Below are 21,831 nucleotides of genomic sequence, written 5' to 3'. Positions count from 1 at the left end.
TTCATTTATTGTACTTCTTGAACTCTCATATAAGTTTGAGGCTGCAGATATTCTCCTTTTTATATCATTAAAATGAATGATGCACTGTGGTTTGCAAAAAGAGTCATGCATGAGTTTATCATGACTCTGACTTAAACTTAAATCCTTGCAACACATTATTGTACTACAACACAATTTTGTACTAAGGGTGCTAAATAACCTCATCATCCCCTCCCTCCCTCTCACTCATGGTGCAGAAAGAATTAAACATAACAGGACAAAATAACTCAGCAAAACACAGCAAAACAGCTACACAACTAAACACATTTGGTCAAAAACCCACACTTAGACCCAAATCCATCCAGACAGGCAAAGGGAATGGTATCCCACAATTCCTTGAACTGCCAATCTAACAGCTGCATCACAGTTACACCTAATCAATTGAATTAATTTGAATGAAAGTAAAATAACTTCTCCAGACCAGGTTATGTTCAGAGCACGAGTTGCCATGGCAACTTGACATATCCTGAAACATACCTCGACGCTGAGGTTATTCGCTTCCTTAGCTTCAAACTTAACGTAGTAATTCACATAACTTGCATTTTGGAATACCTCCTGCTCTGCTCCATTCTGATGCATCCACTTGCAGACAGATATATGTACAACTTTATTGGCATCTGGTTCAAAACTGTACTGCTGGATAGCTTCAATATTGCTCAACATTATTGTTGTACTTGTAATGTTTGGGGTGAGAAGGGATGTAAGGTAGCGGGAGAGCATGTAAACAGTGGATGATGGGATGGGGTTGCTCCGCGCCAATGATCCTGCCTACAACTCAGAGGAATATTTTTAGGAAACTACTGCCGCCCTGCAGGAACTATGTCCTAGAAAGCAACACAGGTTTTTATTTATTTTTGGCCAAAAACAGCATAATCATAGTTTAAAGACCACTGGGAATCTTATTGCAACAGCTCAAAAGATGGTTGGAATGCATTGTGAGAAAATAAACTCACTGGATTTATATGCATAATTCTTGATTTGTAACTCACATTTTGCACAATTGTGTATAATTTTTGCAATTGTAGTTAAAAAACGTACAAAATAAAAAAAATACAAAATTACACCTGCTTAAAGCTAACCATAATTTAAAATTGGCTCCTGCTATCATCGTTATTGAGGAGCAGCTATCAGGGATGGGCTCCATGCTGGAGGCACTGCAGAGAGGGAGCAGTTAGTTCTGAAATCTAAAAAAGAAAGTGATTGTAAGTGTGAGAATGTTTTCAAAATGTGTATTTAGACATTTCTATTTTTTATTTTTAATTGATTTTATTTTGTCTTAATGATCAGGGCATATCTGTTTAAGAAAGTGTAAAAATGTCACCTTTTTACTAAATATTATTCACAATCTAAGTTTAAAGCAGCTAGGAGCCATTTTGAATTTGTAGTTGGTTTTAAGCTGGTATTTTTTTTAAACTGTTTGCCTGTTACATTTGTGCATTTTTGATATTTGAGTGTACATGTGAATACACAATTGCAAGTTGACAGGTATGCACAAAGTGTTTTATGTAAGTTACAAGCAAGTATTGCACACACACAACTCCAGTGAGTCTATTTTCTCTGTATACAAGTGGGACTTTAAAGGTTGAGCACAGTATTATAACTTCACGGTTCTGTAGAGGAAGTTGAGTTGATACTTTCATCTGTTTGACTTATGCACACTCAGCTGTGCAGGTGCCCATAAAATTCCCATGGGGATGTCAATGAAAATGTATGTAAATCCTACTGCAGGAATTAATTTTTTTCTGTCATTTGTTTAGACGAAGTTTTCAAGGCTGACTGACATGCCAGTTTTTACATTCCAGAACTGTTTAAGTATGGTCTTGAAAGTTGGGATCTAGTTTTAAGTTGGATTTGATTAAAAATGTATATTAGAAATGCTTGTGTTTCAAGAGGAAAATGTTCCTCTATTGTGTGTCTTTTTGTTAAACAGCTCATCTACTTTGTCCACGGCTTTTGAGCACTCAGGGTTGTCAGAATGATTTCCACACTCTGCTTTGAGCTACTGCTGGGATGATCTGCAAGCCATACGCTCGGTTTGTCCTTGCCAACAAGCTGTGTCCGGAGTCGTCCCACTTTCATCAGGTAAGAGTGTTTCCTTGTGTAAGTACTAATGTCCATACTGTTGGGAATTTTCATGGATATATTTATGTTCCCGTTTACAAGATATTTGATTGAATTTTATGAGAAACACAAAGGGAACTGACTTGGCGTTGATGGGTAATGGTGTATGTGGTTTCAAGAACTCCTAATACAAACCAGAGCTCTTTTCAAACAAATGTCCATGGCCTTAAGGAACAGCTATGAGGAAGTTAGGATAAAGATCATTTGCTGGCCAGAAAAGCAAGACACAAGGTTGATCAAACCGATCCAGTTTCATCCATCTAGAGATTCTTCCATTTGTTAGAACACAGAGTTACTGAGATGCTGAATGATGAGTCCTATACCAGGGTCATATTTTAGTTTGTAGTTCTTAATATCCAGAAGAAGCTGCATTTCTGTAGACGTCTTAAAATGTATTGGCAACAGATTAAATGGAATGTCTTTGAAGTAGAAAGGCTCTGTGCTGAGTGATCATTTCTTTAGTGTTTATAAATGAAAAGCAGTTGGAGGGCTGTTTTGTAAGCACAAAATGATATTCTTTGTTTTTTTTAAATGGTATTATTTGTAATGAAATAGATTGTTTTACTAGTTTTCTTCATATTTGTAGAAAACTGATGCAAAATCAAGCACCTGAGCAACACTCTGACTCACTGATCAGTTGCTTAATTAAACCTATGGACAAAAATGAGTTTACTTTTACCGTTTTATTCTGAATTTTTACACTAAAGTCAATGTTATTTTTGTTAAACCTGTCCTGTTAGATGGAACTGTTTGAGTACTCGATGGGCCAAAAGCACAAAGTTGTTCTCATGTCATAACAGCGACTACTCTTTTTTTAAATTCGAGCCGCCGTATCATGTGGTGCAATATGGTGTACAAACAGACTTAGTGGATGCTTTTGTGCACTTTTGGAAGACCCCTACCATCTGTTCCCAAATGTTGCATTTTCTTAAAAAAAACACTGGAGGCTGGTGTCAAAAGGGAGCAATTTCCTATTGATTATTTGCACTTTTATCTTTATACACTAGCCACTAGCTAAAAAACCAGTTTGACACTCACATCATGGTGGATTTTAACACATCACTCTAATTTGTTTGGGAAAAATCTTTACTTAAACCTAGCCAGCTACTACCTTATTGAGTTCACTGAACTTGTGGAATAGAGCAACAAGAACACTCAGTTATATCTGTCAAGAGCAGGAGCCAAGGGCTAAGATGAGCTTTCTGAAGCTAAAAAAAACATTTGGGGTCTGGTTCAATCTGTCTGCCAAACCTTTAAGAATTAGAATCTGACTTTATGCGACAGCTTGAGGCCTAAAGCAACAACCTGTTTTCAAGCATGGAGTGGTATGTACTTGTTATCAGTATTTTACAAGACATACTAACTTTATAACTCTCTTCTTTTCTATTTTTAAATAAATGTTCACAAAGTCTGTAACTGACAGGCTAAGCAATGCAGATTAAGGAAATGCCCATTTTTAAAGATCAGTTTGATGTTTTCCAGAAAACTCTTAGCTTTGGGAAGAATTTTTGAAGGACATTTTCCAACACAAGGGGAATAACATGATTACTGCACCAGGCGTCGGGTTGTTACTGCTTTCTTCTGGTGTCACAGTCAATAAAATCTTGAGAGCTTCTGATGTATTCACATTTCAGTCGCAGTTTTCAACTACAATGTGTGTCCATTAGTACCTTTTACCATTTTAGAAAGAAGTCTGCGGAAGAAATGAAATGTTTAATAGTTTAATACTGATGAAATACTTTCTGCTACATTTGAGGTCCTTCTTTTAAACTTTGGATCTTTGTTCTGCTTCTTTACTTGGTTAAAGTAAAGTTGGAGAACCAAACAAGCTGAATTTCTTAAATCAATGGAAAGTCAATTATATCTTATGTATATATTGAAAAGAGAGTCTCAATTTCTTTAATAAAGGATACCCACTTGCTCTTTTTATTGGGTAGATGTTTATTATTTACAGCATAATTGTTGCCACCGTTCTGTGGCAACCATGTGGAAACTTTAATTAATTAACATTTGTTTAAAGACATATCAACATATACACAAACCCTTGAATTGTCTTTTTTTGTGTTGTTCTCACAGAACTTCATTGTTTATGAGTTTAACCCCGATTCTGGAAATATTGTGTAATATAGTTTACAGACGTCACAAAAATGCCAACCAATGTTAAACTTTTAGCCGCAAAGAAACATGTTTCACAAAAGGATGGGCAGGAGTTCATCATCTGACCACTAATGTGGCGGGCACTGTAACCAAACAGTTTTGAGAGCAAATTATGTCATTTTCAGTCACAATACTTGGACGGACTAGGTCACGCTAAGTGAGGAACCTTGTTAAGATGTGTGGTGAAGACATTACAGAAAACTTGAGCACCATGTGGGAATATGAGAATTATCATCCAAATGCCTCATGGAATTTTTGCTGCATTCTGTCAACGAGAGACTTGTTTTTCCAGCTGTAAAGCCCCCTTTTTAGAAAAGACTGGATTACTTTTATTTTTTGTCTCCTGTTGACTGCCTCCACAATGTAGATACATAATTCAAAACTAATCAAAGGTGGTTTGCATGTCACTCCATAAAAGATATTTTTAAGCAACACAGCTTTCTAATGAAAACAATAAGTGTTGCTGATAATACAACTATAAATAACACGATTATTACCATTTGTCCGAGATGAACCTTTTCTGAGTCTTTATCTAGACAATAAAGCGAAGGACTCTTTAGATATTCTCGTATCATTACGTTTTTAATATTTGTGTAGCATTTTGTCTCATTAATATCTGGTAGTTCAGTCGTCTCATTTAAATTCTTCAACCATGTGCTGTCACAACAATGAAAGGGATTCCCTGCAATAAACATTAACAAGAGACGTTTGGATAAAATGCGAATTAAAGAGTGGTTTAACGTCAAAAAAGCATTGTTGCTTATATCGATTGATTTAAGTGGAGAGCAAGCTAAACTGAGAGGTATCTCATTGAAACGGTTGTTAGAGATATTTATGTGGGTTAGCGCTGGCATACAAGGCAAAGAAAGACCGGAGCTGCTCATGTTTATCTCGCTAAGTATCAAAGACTGAAGGGTGGTTTGAGCCCCTTCCAAAGCCCCTTCATGCAAAACCATGTGTTGGTTTTTTGCAAGATTGAGAGAAACCAATGGGTTTCTCAGAAATGTGTTTGGCTTTAGCATCTCCATGTTGTTCTCTTTAAGATTGAGGTGTTTGAGAGTCGTCAGATGCTCGAATGCAACACACGATGCGTTCTGCGTGGAGTAAAAGCTTGTCATATTGTCAGTTGCAGTGCAAAGCTTCACTAAATTGTCCTCCAGGTTTAATGTTCTGATCTGTGTGAGTGCTTTAAAAAAGAGAGGAGAAATGTGCACAAGCCCGTTGCTTTGCAGGTTAAGATGCTTTAAAGAAGGGAAAAAAAGCTGCCTCGTGTTTCCCGATGAGCTGTAATGTCTAATTTTCCAGCTAATATTTTGTAGACAATTAAAGCTGAAATTCATTGTTTTTAAAGATGAAAGGAGGCTAAGAGTCTCAAGGGGGAAGGCCCTGAAATGGTTATAGCTCAGGTCAATGTAGATCAGTGGCATTAGCCTCCAGTTTGAATGTAATCTATTTCTCAAAACTCTTTCCTCTCCGACAATCTGGTTATAAAGTGAGTTGGCTTCTGAAACCATTGTAGCTTCAGAATTTAAGGTGCCAAGCAGATTATTTTGTAAGTGCAAATACCTTAGACGGTTCAGCTTTGGAACAATTGGAAAGTAGAGAAGTTTGTTGTAACTCAAGTCCAGAATTTCAAGGCTGTACAAATGATCATCTTCACTTGTGAAAAAGAACTCCAGTGAGTTTTTGCTGAGATTTAAATATTTAACTTGATGCAATTTGAAATCACAGATATGCTCCAGATTGTTTTTGGCCAAGTTCAGCATTTCTAAATGCATCAGGGGTTCAAATGTCCCTGGAGCAATCTCCGATATCAGATTTTTATCGATTGTAATTATCTGTAAACCTTTACTCTCTCTGAACAAACTGTGTGAAAGTCTTATTAAGGCATTACCAGTCATTTTAAGTTGATGAAGAGCAGATTTGTTTCTTAGGTACAGTTCTGCTGCATGATTACTTAAACCGTTCATTGATATATCCAAGCTCTTGAGCCTACCGAGGGATTGGAGGGCTTTGCTGTTACTGTCGAGATTGATGTTTAGCTCATTTCTGGACAAATTCAAGTGTTCAAGCCGAGCCAGCTTTTCAAAAGCTTCCTCTGAGATGAGATCCAGCTGGTTGCTGCTCAGGTCCAGCTGCTCCAAATATGGCAGAGCAAGAGTGTGCAGCTGCCTGATAAAGTTACTGGACAGGTCGAGTTCTCTGAGGTCCCCGCCCAAATCTGGAGGAACAGATGAGAGGTTCCGGTTCTTCCAGGAGTTCTTGAAGAAAACGGAAATCCTTTTAAATCAGTTTAGCTGAAATATACAACAGATTTTCACATTTTACAGCAAAATGTGCAACATTTTCTTACCTCTTGATTGTAATGTGCTCCCCCAGATGTATAAAGGTCGTGGCTAAGGGACCACACTAAAAGGAGATTAGGAAAGCCCATTATCCTTGTTCTGCTGCTGGTGCAGACACAACACGCTACCACTACTGTTGTCAGAAGTCATGCACACACTCAGACACTGCCTCTTATAGCCATGCTTCATAAAAAAAGGAAACCCAAAACAGCCGTTGACACCAGATAGACACAATGGATACTATATTTAGACAACAGACAATGAGTCTGCTTCTGATAAATGATTGGATTAAACATGTTCTCATTTAGACAACAAAGAAGGTTATAGATCCAAATAATCAAACTTTTATGCTATCTTTATCAAAGAATGAATAAAAATAAATGACTGGAAACCATGACATGAAAGATGCAATATACACATTGATTTCTGTTACATTACAAACACGTTTTATGGTATTTTTTATTTAATATCCCTTTTAATTATGACTGTATAGCTAAAATGTATGTCAAACAAGAAAAACTATTAATTCATTTATTTATAGAACTTTTTGTTCCGGACATGTTAGGAAACGGAAGGCATTCCAAAATAAATGAGGGGAACAAATAGACGCCACGTGGGTGGAGCGGGAGGGAAGCCCCTGGAAGGTAAAAAGAGACGCGCTAAAATAGACTGCTGAAAGACTCGATGGCACACAAAAGCGGCAGCGGGAAACTGGCACTAGACAAATACCTGAATGATGCGCTTTGTTGTGAAAAGATGAAAAACAATACAAAATATATATATATATAATGTACCGGTAAATGGAGAATTCACTTAAACACCTCAGTACTTCTTTTTGGAATAATAATGTCACATCCCTGCAGAGTTCCGGCAGCTGTCATTGTCTTTCATTGATATCATCCCTCATAGTACTGTGTTTGTAATCGCTTCCTGCAACAACGAAGTGGACATTTATCTTTCCTGTACTGTCTGTTTTTTTTTTAGCTGTTGACTCCAAAAAAGGTTGAATTTGCCTTACAGCCACCCTAACCATTTACAGTTTGTCCTCCATTTGCATTTTCCTTGCAACAAATGGGTCTAATAAAAAGGGCTTATGTGTATCAATTGATTAAAAAAGACATAGTGTCTAACCCTTATTGGAATGATGCCATATTATTGTGTCTCTGTAGTCCTAAATGTAAATGTATAGTTGTGAATGTAAATAAGATGTTTGGTAATTTTAAATTGGGGTCAAGATGGTTCAAAGAGAAAAGCAAACATTATGTTTAAAGAGGCCAAACCGTAACATTTTAATGGTCTGATAAAAACCAAAATTTGGTTTTAGAGTAGCTTTAAAGTCATTGGATTTTGTAAAATCCTAAACTATCTAAATAGGAAAGTTCATAACTTTAATCTAATCTGTTTTTACTCAAAAATTGAACAGCTTTGTTTTTTTAAGTTACAATGTAAAAATTCCTCTTACATGTGGAAAGTCAGTATTAAAAATAAAAATGTAATATTTTATTACTATTACACGATTTTGGCATAAAGGTAAAGCCAGTTATGTTTTCCATATCAATCTGTACTATATAGCACCTTTCAAACTTGGTAACACAAAGTGCTCCACATTCTGAACAATACAAACAAGAACATTTATTTAAAAATAGAGCTACCCCAATTCCCCCAGACCCCCACACACGCGTAATTGGAGTTTACTTTTTTAAATCCATACTTCAGTTTAGCCACGTTATGATATTTTAAATTTAGTAATTAGATTGTAAATTAAAAGTAGTTGTTCAAATTTTAAGGAAAACAAAACTAACATACTGCTATGTGACCTCATTTTTATGAAGAAAAATTGGCAGGAAGGATTTCTCATTTTCTTTGGAATTTTTGGAAAAATAACAATGTTTACATTGTGGATTCTAGGTAACGTTCATCAAACTGCTGTTTTGTTGCTTCATCTGAGGGGTCAAACTCATACCATTCAAACTTTAGTTTGACTGTTTAATGAAAAAATATAGGCAGCTAAAACTTGCCTCTCAGCTGCTCCCTTTAGGGGTCGCCACAGTGAATCATCCGCCTCTATTTAACTCTGTCTTCTGCATCCTTTTCACTCACACCATCCACCCTGATCCTTCACTACATCCAATGACCTCTCGTTCTTTCTAAAAAAGTAAATAAAGTGAAGTTGCCTGGAATGACTCATGTGAAGTCAGAGAACTATGTTTTACTTCTCTATACACGTTTCCTGAGCACATCTATGAATTTTTCTTCTCTAAAAAGTTACAAACCTTCCTCTGCTCGTTTTGTGTACATTTGTTTAACCCAGAAAACTGTGTGGACTCTTTTACTGAAAGAGTCCTATCATCTGGAACTGTTGTGTTAGACCATGCAGAACAGGTAAAAAGTTAAAGGAAAAGCCCCGTGTTTTTGGAAACACTTGTTGCTGCGACCAGATTGATACCACCCTCATTTCTGTACGGCAGCAATGAGGGCACGACCCTGCTGAGTGGAAACAGACCCGCTGGATTTGTTTTTCAAAGGAATCGAAATCCAGCAGCTGTGGTGTCTCACTGACCCGCTGTGTAACATGTATTGGCAGGGGTTTTGCCGGGCATCTTTTGGAAGGGGCACAAAAGATCTGTTGATCTTTCCTCTGCTATAGTGGAGTTCCATCTTCAAAATGTCACAGCCTGTGACTGTGCTTGGACATTCAAGCAAAACTGGTAAATGAAGCAGAACATAAGCTGAATCCCTGGAACAAATCATATGCAATATTAACTTAGTCATGCTTGTTTTAAGAGTGACACAATACGTGTCCAAACAGAAAGTAAAAACCATCTTCTTGGAATAGAATTCTGTTTACCCTTTGTCAAATTGGGTTTCCTTGCCGTACTGAACGGTCCAGGGGATCAGCGTTATATTTCCTTTGGGAACTGGAAAGACACATATTCAAAATAATGGCAGACGGTGTCTACTTGAAGCCAAATACTCAAATTTAGTTTGACCTCTTCTGTCTGGCTGTTTGTTAGTGTTAGCTCTTAAATGCAGGAGTGATGTTGCAGCTGGCCAGAGAAGGAAATAAACATCAGTCTTAAATTTTATTAACTTACCATACCCTGTTTATGGCCCCACTACTAGATAAGACCATAACTAATGAAGACATGTTCAGCTCTCGGCTCCAAACCCACCCCTGTGGCCGTTCTGTTCCCTTTTTTTGTTCTCCAAGAAATGATCTTCGGAGAACTCTGAGCTTTTTTGAAAACACTTGGCTTCACATCCAGATTGAAAACAAAACATTAAGATAACATTTATTATTGCAGAGCTATCCGAACATTCAGTAATAGCTCAAATCTCAGTAGTATATTGTCCAAGATGACTCCATCCTGAGTAATCATTAACATACCTCCCCAGTATTAGACATCTTGGCCATTTTCCCACTAAGTTCCGAGTTCCTTTGAAGGTTGCTGATTTAATTGTAGAGTTATGTCCCCTTGGAGTTTAAAAAAAATCACTTTTTAGATCACTGGCTCTATATACCAAGAAAAGGTTAAGTGTTGTTAGTGGCAGTAAACCATTGTAAAGTATAGGGGATCTGTACGTCCTCAAGTCACCATAATGGCTGAAATGATGCATCAGTAAAAATCCGGAAACTTTGGGTTTCAAAATAGGTGGTAAATGAGGAGCTATTCTCTCAGTGACTCAAGATGGAACTAATTTCAACTGTATTAAAATCACAGCCAGGGTTGTAGTGTTTGCTCAAACCTGCAGCCAATGTGAAAGCCCATAAAGACAAAGCCCTTCCGCACACTACATCATCTGTTCTTGTCAGTGATCATGCCAGCTTTCACTCGATGCGAAAGAGAAGTTGGAACCATATAGATGAATACCACCAAAAGATAGACAAATGCATTTAGGCAGAAAACGTCAACATTGTAATCCATCAATCAACTTCATATACAAAAGTATATTCCATTTTATATACAGTATGTACAGAGCTGTATTAACAACTGCTGGTTTTCTACATAGATTCAGTCATAAAATAACTAAACAATAGAACTGTGAAAAAAAACACGGGTTTTCTGTAAGGATGCCATCGTGCAAAAGTGTGCAAATGTGTCGTGCTGTTGCTTTGTGAAAACCTTATAAGTTCAGTTTTAATAGATTTTCTTAGTTTTACTTGTACCTTCGGGGGTTTTGAATCCTTTGTTAAACCACCCACCGAGAACAGTCAAATGAAAAATGAAAAAGGAAAAGAAAACATACGAACCAGATGGTGTTTTTAGAGCTACAAGATTCACTCAACGGCACTTGAAAGTATTTAATTACTATGAATCTGTCAGCGCAGTGTCCTTCCTTGTTATAAAAAAAGATGCTGCGTGCATTTGCACAAAAGGGTGACTATAAATAGAAATGTGTGGTTGTTGAGGATATGCGGCTCGTCAGGATTCGTTTCTGTGTCCAGAACTGCAGCGAAAAGTCTTTTGATGTCACCCAAGCATTCTCAACTATAAGAACTCAAGTGTCCTCTCAACAGAAGCAGTTCATGAACTTCGGGTTGCTCCTTATCAACGCAGTGATTTCACATCAGGCAGGATAAAAAGACAGCTCAAGTGGATGTTCATGCAAAGGAGCCGGCGGTTGCGAAGCTGTCTGATCTATCCAGCAGATGGAGCTTCTCCTAGTCTGACACTTCCCAGGAATGTGGTGTGGTTTGTCATGTTGATGAGGGTGTACTCGTGGGCTATGCGTATTGAGATCTTCTGGCCGGCTCGGAGGGGGCTCACGCCGGCCGTGTAGCAGGTGTTGAACTTGCGCTGGCCTGTCTCAATGCTGCAGGTGCAGCGGAGGAACGGGTGCGAGTCCACCATCACATCATAGCTGGCGATGTCAGTGAAGTTGAGGTAGTACACCTGGTGGAGAGGGACCATAAAATTCACACCAGACTGAGAGGGGTGGTCAAAACAAGTTCATGTAATCAATTAAAGGCTTGCTTGAAATTTTGAAAGCCCCAGTATCAGATTGGCCAACATGAGTATGACTTAAAAGGGCTTCACAGTTGGCCAAAAAAAGTGGGAAATACATCTGTATTACATGCCAAACATTAGCAAGCAACTACTTTAAAAGCCCAAATGCCAATTGCTTTGACTGAACTGTAAAGAGTTACGTCAAGGACCGTACTCACTTCTACCTGACTATATATGAAGTAGACACCATCCAACAGCACCTCAAGCTGTCCAGTGCGAGAGTGCATTTTGAACACGCGGTGATGGATGGACACCATCTTCCAGTTCTTAAGAACGCCTTGAGATAGATCTAAACATGTCACAACAAACACAGAGGAGGCAAGCAGTCAACATAAACAGCCCTTCAGCCTTGTTTAACTCAAACCAGATCTCGGCACTGACGAGATATAAACCTGCTAATGATGCTTACACTTCTTCTTAGAGCCGCTCTGTATTGCGGCACAGTCTTCAGGCACAAGAAGCATTTGCTGCAGAGTTGACGTAGCTTTGACTTTCAATACAAACTTTAGATTAGGTTACCGAGCATGGAACCATTGACAGATCGCTGAAAGGCAACTATAATCCTACACAATAAAATGGTAAATATTTTTAAAAGCTTTTGTGCCTCGTTAAAATATTTACCTCTGCATTCATTTTCCATAAAGTGACCGAGTAATGAAAAAGCTTGTTCTGGAATGCTGAATCTCCAGTGAAAATGTGAAGCGGCGCGTTAAAACTTTGAAGTGATTTTATTTATTTTCCTGCAATTTTGAGGTTTAGCAGAAAGTCTGTTAGTATAACTCCCGCCCTGTGTGTTTGACAGACAGCACTGACAGGGATAATTTCAAGTTATTGTTCTGTGTCAAACACAGTAGTATATCTCTGAATGAGCATGAACAGAGAACCCACCTTCTCTCACTTGAATAGTTGTTTCCTGTCCTTGTAAATGAACCACTGCTGGCTGAAAAACAAAAGGTCTCTGGTGATTTGTTCGGCTCTCAAAAACTAGGATTTTTCTTTTTGGGTGAACTGAATTTAAGAGCTGGCACACCCTTACCTGGAAGTCTTTTGTTTTAGTCTTATCAGAGACGCCTGTAACGACAGTAGAAAGAGACATGATAAAATCCTGCAGCAAGAGAAATGGTCATTAGATAAAACAAACACTGGATTGGTTTAAAGATAAATCACTGCTGTTTTCTACAATGTTTGACATCCTGAATCAGACACTCCTCGCTTTGCAGGCAATGGCTTAATCAATTTGGACAACTTGAGCCCCCTTAAAGTGTGGGAAAGTGGCTACAAACAGAGAAATGGTGTAATCCAAGAAAAGAAATGTTCAGCTCATTTTTACTTTCTCTCGCTGTGGTTAAATTCTTTTATCTTGGACTTTTTTACCTGCTGGACCTTGACTTCCTGGTGGTCCTTGTGGCCCAGGGGGTCCAGGAGGCCCTGCAGGCCCTACAACATTGCTTCCAGGAATGCCAGGTATTCCAGGGATCCCTGGTGGCCCCTGAGGACCCGGAGGACCTGGGGGACCTGGGGGCCCTGGCACAATTCTTTTTTTTCCTGCAGATAAAATAAGTCAATGAGGTCGGGCTTAAATTGATTAAGTCTGAACTTTTCTTTTCCAGACTTTCCTAACAGGCACTGACGAGGAGAATGAAAATATAAGATTGATTCCAAGTTTTACAGAAAATTCTGACTTCAAAAATTTGAAGAAACATGGGATGTGAGATACCTTTCTTCTTGTCTTTTCTTTTTTCTTTTCCAGTTGATTCTGAATGGGCAAAAAAACAAACAAAAAAAACAGCGATTAATCTTGAGATGGTCTTCCGAACAATTATCAGCTTAGATAACATCTCAAGTATCTGGCTCATTCTGTGTAGGTATCCCAAAAAGGGTAAAAGAACACATTCAGATGTTGAACACTGAAGACTGGAGTGGAGGTATGTCAGTCTGTGGTGTCTTGTATAGTGTAGTAATTTGTAAGTGTGGTTTCACCTCCTCTGTATGAACAAGTGCCTTAAGCATTCACAGGCAGTGGAACTGGAGAAGATCATTAGAGAGATACTTTATCCTGCCAAAATCCTTTTCTTTGAATTAAGCCCAGATGGAGAATGCAGATGAAAGTGTGTAGATGTTGTGTGTGTTTCTCCCTTTTACTGCAATGTGTGCAAGTGTACGTGCATAGATGTTGGTAAGGCATGAATGGCCCTGCTTGATGGATGAAATTCACTGAGTCCCTCTGTATAGGTGTGTATCTGCGCAGAACACCGCTGATGTGCCCTAAAAATGCTGTCTTCTTTTTCATCATGTCATTATAACTACAAAGGCCATTTAACCCTAAAACCTCACAGTTTGAGTCCCCCCTCCCCTCTAACATTCTAACATATGGCCAGAGTTTCTCCTCTGGCTAAATGACTGGATGCATCCGCATAGATTTCTCTTAACGAGCAGCCCTATCTGGAATCTGGTGCCCGTTAAGAGTACTGGGAACGCACACATACGTGCGCACATGTGGAAATACAGGACGCACATGCACTAAAGCACACATCTAAGGCAGCAGATTACAAAAGCCTTTGTCTGTGTGCTGAGCGCAGAGGAGAGACCTGGAAATGATTAGTGTTTAGAGGCTCGGGACTTTACTGATTTATGTAGAAAGTCTCAAAGGTGAGTTTTTTTTCCCCCTTCGTCTAATTTAAACACAATCACTACACTCCCACCCCACCCCAAGTATTCAGTGTCACGCCACAGACGCTGGAATGCCTTGTGATCATGCTGCACTTGTTGCTCTCAGACATGAAACTTCAAAGGTCTTGCTTTTTTTTTTAAAATATGCATTGTTTAAATTCTAAACAAAGGCTACAAAAACAAATCAGACATAATGGCCATATGGATTTCTGAGAAGCAATGATTAAAATAAGTCAATTTGGGAGAGATTAATGAAGTTGCTTTTAAAAAAGGCAACAACGTTTAAAAACATTTTTTTTTATTCACCTTTTATATGATTTGTTTCCCAATTACATTTAGAACTGACAGCACGATCCATCAGTGGGACTAATGGTATGCTGAGGTAGAGAGATACCACTAGCTGTGTTAAATTGTGGAACCCTGCTCAATTTGTTTTAACTGCCTTCAACCTGATCAGTATGTGTTCCATTGCCTTTAATATATTGCTACAAAATAGAATAATAACAGAATGCAGTTGGAGCTACTGTAAATTAAAACAGCAGAGTGGAATAAAAAAGAAACAAATGATGAGTAACTTTCTAGATACATTTTAATGTAGCTAAATTCAAACTCATCACCCAACAGGGTATTAATGTGATGAAATAAAAACACCCCACACCAATTTCTGTCTCCTTGCTGGAACTCCTTTTCACCCGCTGAGTTATGTCCCTGTGGTCCTCTGTGGAGCGGAAGCCGTCATTTCTGTACTGTAATCTTTCCTAGGGAAAGACAAGGAAAATATGTGTTAAAAAATGACTTGACATGCAATTGTGATATATTTTACTAGTCAATGATCTTTGAAGATGATGGAGAAGTTGAAACTATTAATAGCAGGGACCACACCTGAAATAAAATGACCAAATTGAATGACAGACATGAGCTTTAGAGAGAAAAGCCTACATTACAGGTGGCCATTCTACTTGGGGCTTATTGTTTGCAAAAAGACAACTTTTGGCATTTGAAAAGATGTCAGCCAGCACATTCATTTCTGGCCAAGTCATTGTCTATCCCATTGGGGCTGTAAGTTATCCTGTAACACAAGTCACTTTTGTCTGCGTTTGAGACCGTCACCTGCACTGCTCTAAAATTCACCTTTATATACAAAAGAGGGACATCCTCTGCAGTTAATCTGAGAGCAATCCCCATTCATGAGGCACCTAGTCTCAGCCCTATTCAGTGGTAACATGAATAAAGGATCTAATGTAGCTGATTTAAACTTATCCCCAAACGTAGACGACACTATGCAACAACTAGCTGACTTTTCAGACGGGTAGGTGACTGATGGGAAAAAACAAACCTCACTGTTCCTATGTGACCTATATTCTTATGAACCCCTACAATAGGCCACAATGACCATCATGGTAACATGGTTAAACATGGCTGCTGCAGCAAAAAATGATTTGTGCAAAGGATTTTAAATGGATTGTTCTCAGGCGCTTGGAAGAGCCAGTGTGTGATTGTATCTCTGGAAGATTCCCAAAATTTGATTTCACAAAGAAAACCTGGCACACGAAACACAAGAAGACCACCCAAAGCATTCCTTTTGTCGGGGATTGTAATAAATTCAATTGTTGCTCGGTCATGCTCTGGACTGCCATCATAAATAACAGTACAAGTGGAAGACAAAAAGGGTCTTAGTGGCAGACAATCAAACAAGTCATATCGAGCTAACTTGAAGTTGGATAAATGACATATCAGAAAGAACAACACATGCAGAGCCTTGCTGTGGATCAAAATGCAATAAATAAAAAGTAAGGGCCAAACATTACAAGCTACCCCACCACTCAAATTGGAATCAATTCCAGTTGGTGGCAAGATCACTTAGTCCTCATATCACTCTGATCCTTGAGCAAATTGAAGTTATGAAACCCAGACAACGGGACCTTACTTTCATGCTGGTTTTGTGAACTCCCTCAGCCTTTTGTAACATTTTAACCATGACCACTGACAGAACATAAGGAGCCAAACACAAAAAGCTCTGTTTCCAGCTACTTCTATACTTCATCTCAGATGTGGGACCCCCAAACAGCTGAACTCAGTCCCTGGAGAGAGGGATTAGTTCAATCTTGTCAAGCACCCAATGCAAGATTTGCTGGGCAAAGGCTCAGTGCAGTTCCTGGCGAGCTGCTGGCCATGTCTGACCCTATGAGCATGGGAATTCCAGCCCCAAAGAATATGCATTGGAAGGGTTTATCGACACAGCCCACCAGATGTTCCAGCAAGCGGGGCCGATTGCTGTTCATTTGGTGTGCAGGTGCCTCCACATCTCCTCTCCAGCTGTTGGCAAAGGGTGGAGGAGGTTACATCTCAAAGGATTCTTGGTGTATGTTCAGCCATATGGCTTTACACTTTCGTCTGTTCTGACAGCCAAACATGATTCAACAGCCAATTTCTGGTCTAAGATTAAGCTTCGGCAGAACGACGAAAGACAAACAAGCAGTCTGCAGGGCTACCGCCAAACTGGTGCAGCTGGCATTGTAGAAGAAGGCAAGAATGTTATTTAAACTAAAAAAAAGAGAAAAAATTTAAACGACTTTGAGAAATGGGTCTTTCCCCTGTTTGCTTCATTTCACTTCATTACAACATTTACAGCCTTAATACTGTTCAAAGGCATGCAGAGTTACAGTAAATCAGAATGACAACGTGTTGGTATGTATGCTAAGTGCCAACTATTGAGTAAACCATTCTTTTTTCAGCTCAAAAGGAAAATGCTATTAATTAGAAGGCTTTCAAATCTTCAAAGCAAGGGGTTTGCTGTTGTGTGCAATGAATGAGATTCCCTGTTGCTTCATAAGGATATGACTAAAATTCACCCAAAGTTGGTCTACTTTTGCCATCACGAGCCTTCTTTTAATCCAATCAACACGTATCAATTCAAAGACTTTATTTTTATTTTTATTTCCATTATCCAAACGCTCGCAATTCTAACTTTGAAATGAATATGAGCAAAAACTGCTGCAGTTAGATCATTTTTAGAACTCAAGCATTGTCATGCTTCCTTACAAATTACAGCCAGCCTGGTTAAAAACACATTTCTAATTTCTGCTTTGGCAGAAAGTTTGAAACCCAATATAGCCTTAAAATCAGAGGTTACAAAGTTGAGGAGGTTAAACTGAGGACTGGTTTCTGCAGGTGCCCATCACTGCTGCGCTAGCATTACTAACGTCAGTGGCATGTGCACTCCCGAGAGCCGATTGCTCAAAAATACTCTTGTGATTCACACTCCCAGTCAGATTGAACGTCGTCAGTGTGTTTTCTTTTCAAATATTCAAAAGGAGTGGCCTTCCCTCATCCAATTCCAGACAACTGCTCTCCGCAAGGTCATGCGTTTTAAACCATAACTTTGGTAATTTAATAACGCTACGAATGGACTCCCATCTGAAAAAGCTTTGGAGCTTCAGCCCGAGGGAAATGTTGTCTGTCAGCAGCAAGTCACTTCTCAGATTGTTGCAACACTTGCTGGCTAAGGGATTTCTTACTAAACAGCATGAATGCTCTGAAAATGTATTATTATAGTGTAAGCTTGTGACTGTAGACTGAATTTTTTACCAGGCTTCTACACCAGCTGTCTGGCAAGATAATGCATGGAAAGTCTGTTTCTTTTGTAGTGTGTCGATCCCACTACTAATATCTGTAATGGTAGCCGTGTGCAGAAATGCTATTTCAACTAATCGTGCGTTGGTTACAGAGAAAGTTGGTGACAGCCCAGCTGACTGCCTCAGAGCTTGTCTGCTAGTGAGGACTTTGAGTCCTATCAAACTGACTTTTTTAATAGCTGCTAACTAGACTCCAGATGTTTCAGCATCTGTTCTTTGTGAGACTTTGAAGGCGCACATCAGAGGAGAGATTTGTTTCATATAATGGAATAGTAAAGTTGAGGACTAAATGATGAGGCCAACAGAATCCCACATCGCTTTACTTTTGATACTTTATTTTACTCTCTGACATCAGGTGAATGAGGGTCAGGCTCACTGAGCCAAAACTCGCCTTGGCTTCCTTAAATGCCCTACATCTCACGAATATCACAAGGAGGAGGGAGGGTGGGGTTTATTGTTGGGAACTTTGCAGATCTGCTGGACAGCTGGAGTTTACTGCCTTGCTCAAGGGCATACCAACTGGGGCTGTTGAGGTGAAAACTGTTGTGCTTTTTTTCCCAGACCCTAATCATAAATGACCAGATTATCTACACTCATTAGGAAACAACTAGAAGGATCTGAGAAAGTGAGGTTTTGAGTGGTGTCTTTTTTTATGAATTAAAAAAAAAAAAAACAGAACTCTTCTTTACATTGTTTTAGGTTGCTCATTCTTTGATTCTTTAAATTTACATAAAAAATCCAAGAGTGACTTTTTTTATTCAAAGAACTAAGATCATCTGGGGTATATTCCCTTTTTATTTTAATACTCTATCATGTGCAATAAGGCTTAAAATAAATCTATATTATAGCAACTACAGCTATCTCAGAATCCAACAAACAAGATATGATAAGTTACTACTGTTTACACAGCCAAGAGTTTTATCTTGGAGTTTAGCCACAGCAGACTACTTGCAATCAAGTGTGGATCTGCAAACCTTTCAAAATAAAAGGCCCTTTTCTATATTCATTAATAATCAGTGTTATTAGGTAGTAATTAAGCATAACCAAATACTACACTTAACTTAAAGAAAAGAAATAATGGTGAGCCCTGACAATTCCAAAATAGATTTTTAATCTACCCATCTGAAATTCATCAAACTTGCCCCAAACAACATCCCCACAACTGTTTTTTTTTTTTTTTTTAGAAACTTAAGGAACTGTGTCACCTGCCTTCGTCAAAACATAACTCAACCACAATGCAAAGAACTAATCTATCTGAGCAGCATGTACACAATGATGCATGGTGACTCCATTCCCACAAAAGCCCAATTGTTTCATGTTTGTTATATCAGATACAAGTTGATGTGGTTTCAAGTTTCCCCTTCCATGGCCAGTATCTCATGTTGTGTTACACTTGTCTGTATACCTGGACATCACATCACATTACCGATCCTACCAAGGTGCCTTTGATGGAAAACTTGTGTGAAAAATCCAATAAACAATTTCAGCCCTGCCAGGGAGGATCTTCAAAGAAAATGCCCGAAAAGCTAACAAGTGCGGCCGCTATGTCTAAATGCCACATGCTCCTGTTTCGCCAACTATGTAAACTGAGGGATGTGTAATCAGAGTTGTTTAATGCAGACATCTGGCACAACTGCATCACAGCAATGATAAATATTTACAGCTGGCCCACAGTCTTTCCCTCATGAAGAGTCCCCCATCTGGGCTGAATACACGGCCCATCTCGCCGGGCTACGAGCAGGGAAACCGCTCCTCTCCAAAATAAGCTTCAGAGAAGACACAGACAAATAAATGTCTTTGTACGTGAAGGGGAAAATATTACAAAAAATCTCCCAACTTGCAATGGATCCTATTAAAAGAAAAATAAACGTGTTCATAAATACAGAACCTTAATTTCTCTCAGTGACTACAGTTGATAGCTTTGCACAATGCAATGTCCAGCCAAATGCCCCACGCAGAGGATCATTTTCTCTCAGAGGTTACACAACCGCTGACACATGAGCAAACTGAGAAAGCAAAGTAAAGTTGAGAGGTGACTTGGTCCCCTTTGTACTGATCAAATTAGAGTGTGTGCGGTGATGCAGGGGCTGTTGCCAAAGCCCCAGACAACACAATGAGCATTCAACTAGCGCTGCCAGAAAGGAAAACACATGTGAGACGCAGTTGGCCCTGCTCCAAGTACCAAATGCCCCATCTCAGTCCTGATACATTTACATCAGCCCCTGGGCTTTGCACCTGCTGGTGATCCACTTCATTTGCTCTCCACCTGTTCAGTACATTGACCGACACCCCCAACCCCACCCCCACCTCTGTAACTCCAGCTGGGCAGCATGCCTAACCTCTGAGCACCTTGCTCTTCCTGTCAAAAGACTCTGCAAAAGGGACAATTGGGTTAAATGCAGTTTTGATCATATCAAACAGAGCCTCCTTTCTTTTCTTGTCTTTTTTTAAGTAGTAACAAAGGTGTTCCTGATACTAAAACCGGGAGCAGAGGTCCCATGTTTAAAACGAACCAACCTGCCCAACCTGGGTGTGATCACCTGAGCAGGAGGCATTGAGTCAGGAGGTGACAGAAGCTGCATTTTTGTCCCAAAAGCTTTCAATCACGAGCGCGAAAGGTTGCGATCTCTAACCAGATCTGGCACATTTCATGAGAGAGACATGATGTCATGACAAAGCACAGCAGGCGCAGAGCCTGACAACGGGCAGCCTCCGTGCGCTCATCCAAAAAGATGTCCACCAATGTAAAAAAATAACAGCAACAGTTTGTACCTGTCTGTTCTCTCCGCTGCGGGAGTCCTGTCGCTGGTATCCCCCGGGCGGAAGCACACCTACCGGGTCACTCCAGGTAAGGGTCATCACAGACTCTCGTCTCTGATGGAGAACCTTTTCCCTTTTGACTTCGGAGCGCAGGTCCAGATAGCAGACAAGGGTGACTGCGTGCAGACACAGCGACAGCAGGAAGAATCCCAAGAAAACCATACTGCTGCCCTGACCTCTGCACTTCTCGCCGCACGTACAGGGAGTCGCTCTGAACGCCACTTTGTCCGGGAAATCAACCGCGGAGGAACCATCGCATGCCATTATCGGACGGAGCGCGGATCACGTGCTCCTTATCTCGGCATAATCAGCGCGTCTGCCGATGCTTTTCATTTACTTGGAGACTCATAGGTACAGCAGGTCGCAGCAAACTCTTAGGAGTATCTTGTAGTAACGACAGGAGCCCGCCCACATCTTCTTTGATTGGTCCGGGACAACAATTTACCCAGTCTTCAGGGACCAGAGGTTGGACGCTGGAGGAAAGGACGCAGTAGTTGAGCGACACCTATTGGGCAAAGAAAGGTACTACAACACCTGTGAAAAGCAAAATGTTGTAAAGTTTTGAATTTTTTGTGTTTGCAGAGTGATTGTGCACACTAAAGGAGGAAGTTAAAAATCCCATGACCCAGTTTTCCTCATAAAGGGATTGAATTTTCTTTTACATGTACACAAATGGAGATGGGTGGACTCATTTACAGTGTTTCTACATGCGTTTTATGATTTTCTTTCCCCACGTTTTACCTATCTATATGGGCAGGAATGTGAGTGACTACTTTAGAAGAGATGTTTAAGTGAGTAATTAACCTAAGTATGTGGTAAATATTCTACAACATTGTTGTTAAAATATAAAAGTCTTTTTTAAAAGTCCAAAAATACAATTTTGAGTCCTTTTTGACCTTGTTAAGCTCAGCAACATGAAAACGCCTGGAGGAGAGTTGGTGCACCACTTTGTGTACAACATCATCAAATCTTCTAAACATGTAAGAAAGCTGGACAAAAAAAAATACTTTGACATTTACAGAAATTCCAAATTAT

General features: G+C 39.4%; 1 protein-coding gene, 1 long non-coding RNA gene and 1 other non-coding gene across 4 annotated transcripts; 1 reads left to right on the top strand and 2 right to left on the bottom strand.

Annotated features, from left to right (window-relative positions):
• Positions 1-1,983: 1,983 nt before the first annotated feature.
• LOC144994737 (uncharacterized) lies at positions 1,984-21,093 on the top strand. The gene is made up of 2 exons (XR_013658357.1): positions 1,984-2,121; positions 20,890-21,093. It is a non-coding gene; the product is annotated as an uncharacterized LOC144994737 (long non-coding RNA).
• Positions 4,084-6,810, bottom strand: LOC101165568 (uncharacterized). Its single transcript, XR_013658358.1, has 2 exons — positions 6,671-6,810; positions 4,084-6,578 (listed from the first exon to the last, which is right to left on the bottom strand). It is a non-coding gene; the product is annotated as an uncharacterized LOC101165568 (transcript).
• eda (ectodysplasin A) lies at positions 10,557-21,202 on the bottom strand. 2 transcript variants are annotated; one of them, XM_004073365.5, is made up of 8 exons: positions 20,749-21,202; positions 15,000-15,099; positions 13,389-13,427; positions 13,046-13,216; positions 12,708-12,742; positions 12,560-12,611; positions 11,830-11,960; positions 10,557-11,557 (listed from the first exon to the last, which is right to left on the bottom strand). In XM_004073365.5, exons 1-8 carry the CDS (start codon positions 21,058-21,060, stop codon positions 11,303-11,305), a joined length of 1,095 nt encoding a protein of 364 aa, XP_004073413.1. In that variant the 5' UTR covers positions 21,061-21,202; the 3' UTR covers positions 10,557-11,302. The 2 variants fall into 2 exon arrangements, with proteins under 2 accessions (XP_004073413.1, XP_020562329.1); XM_020706670.3 differs by having other exon boundaries at positions 11,836-11,960.
• Between the last annotated feature and the right edge of the window lie 629 nt (positions 21,203-21,831).

Source organism: Oryzias latipes, chromosome 10, assembly GCF_053564925.1.
Source record: "Oryzias latipes strain Hd-rR chromosome 10, Olatipes_Hd-rR_3.1".
Lineage (NCBI taxonomy): Eukaryota > Metazoa > Chordata > Actinopteri > Beloniformes > Adrianichthyidae > Oryzias > Oryzias latipes.
Note: the sequence above shows the minus strand (reverse complement) of the source record. Positions and strands in the feature narration are given on the sequence as shown.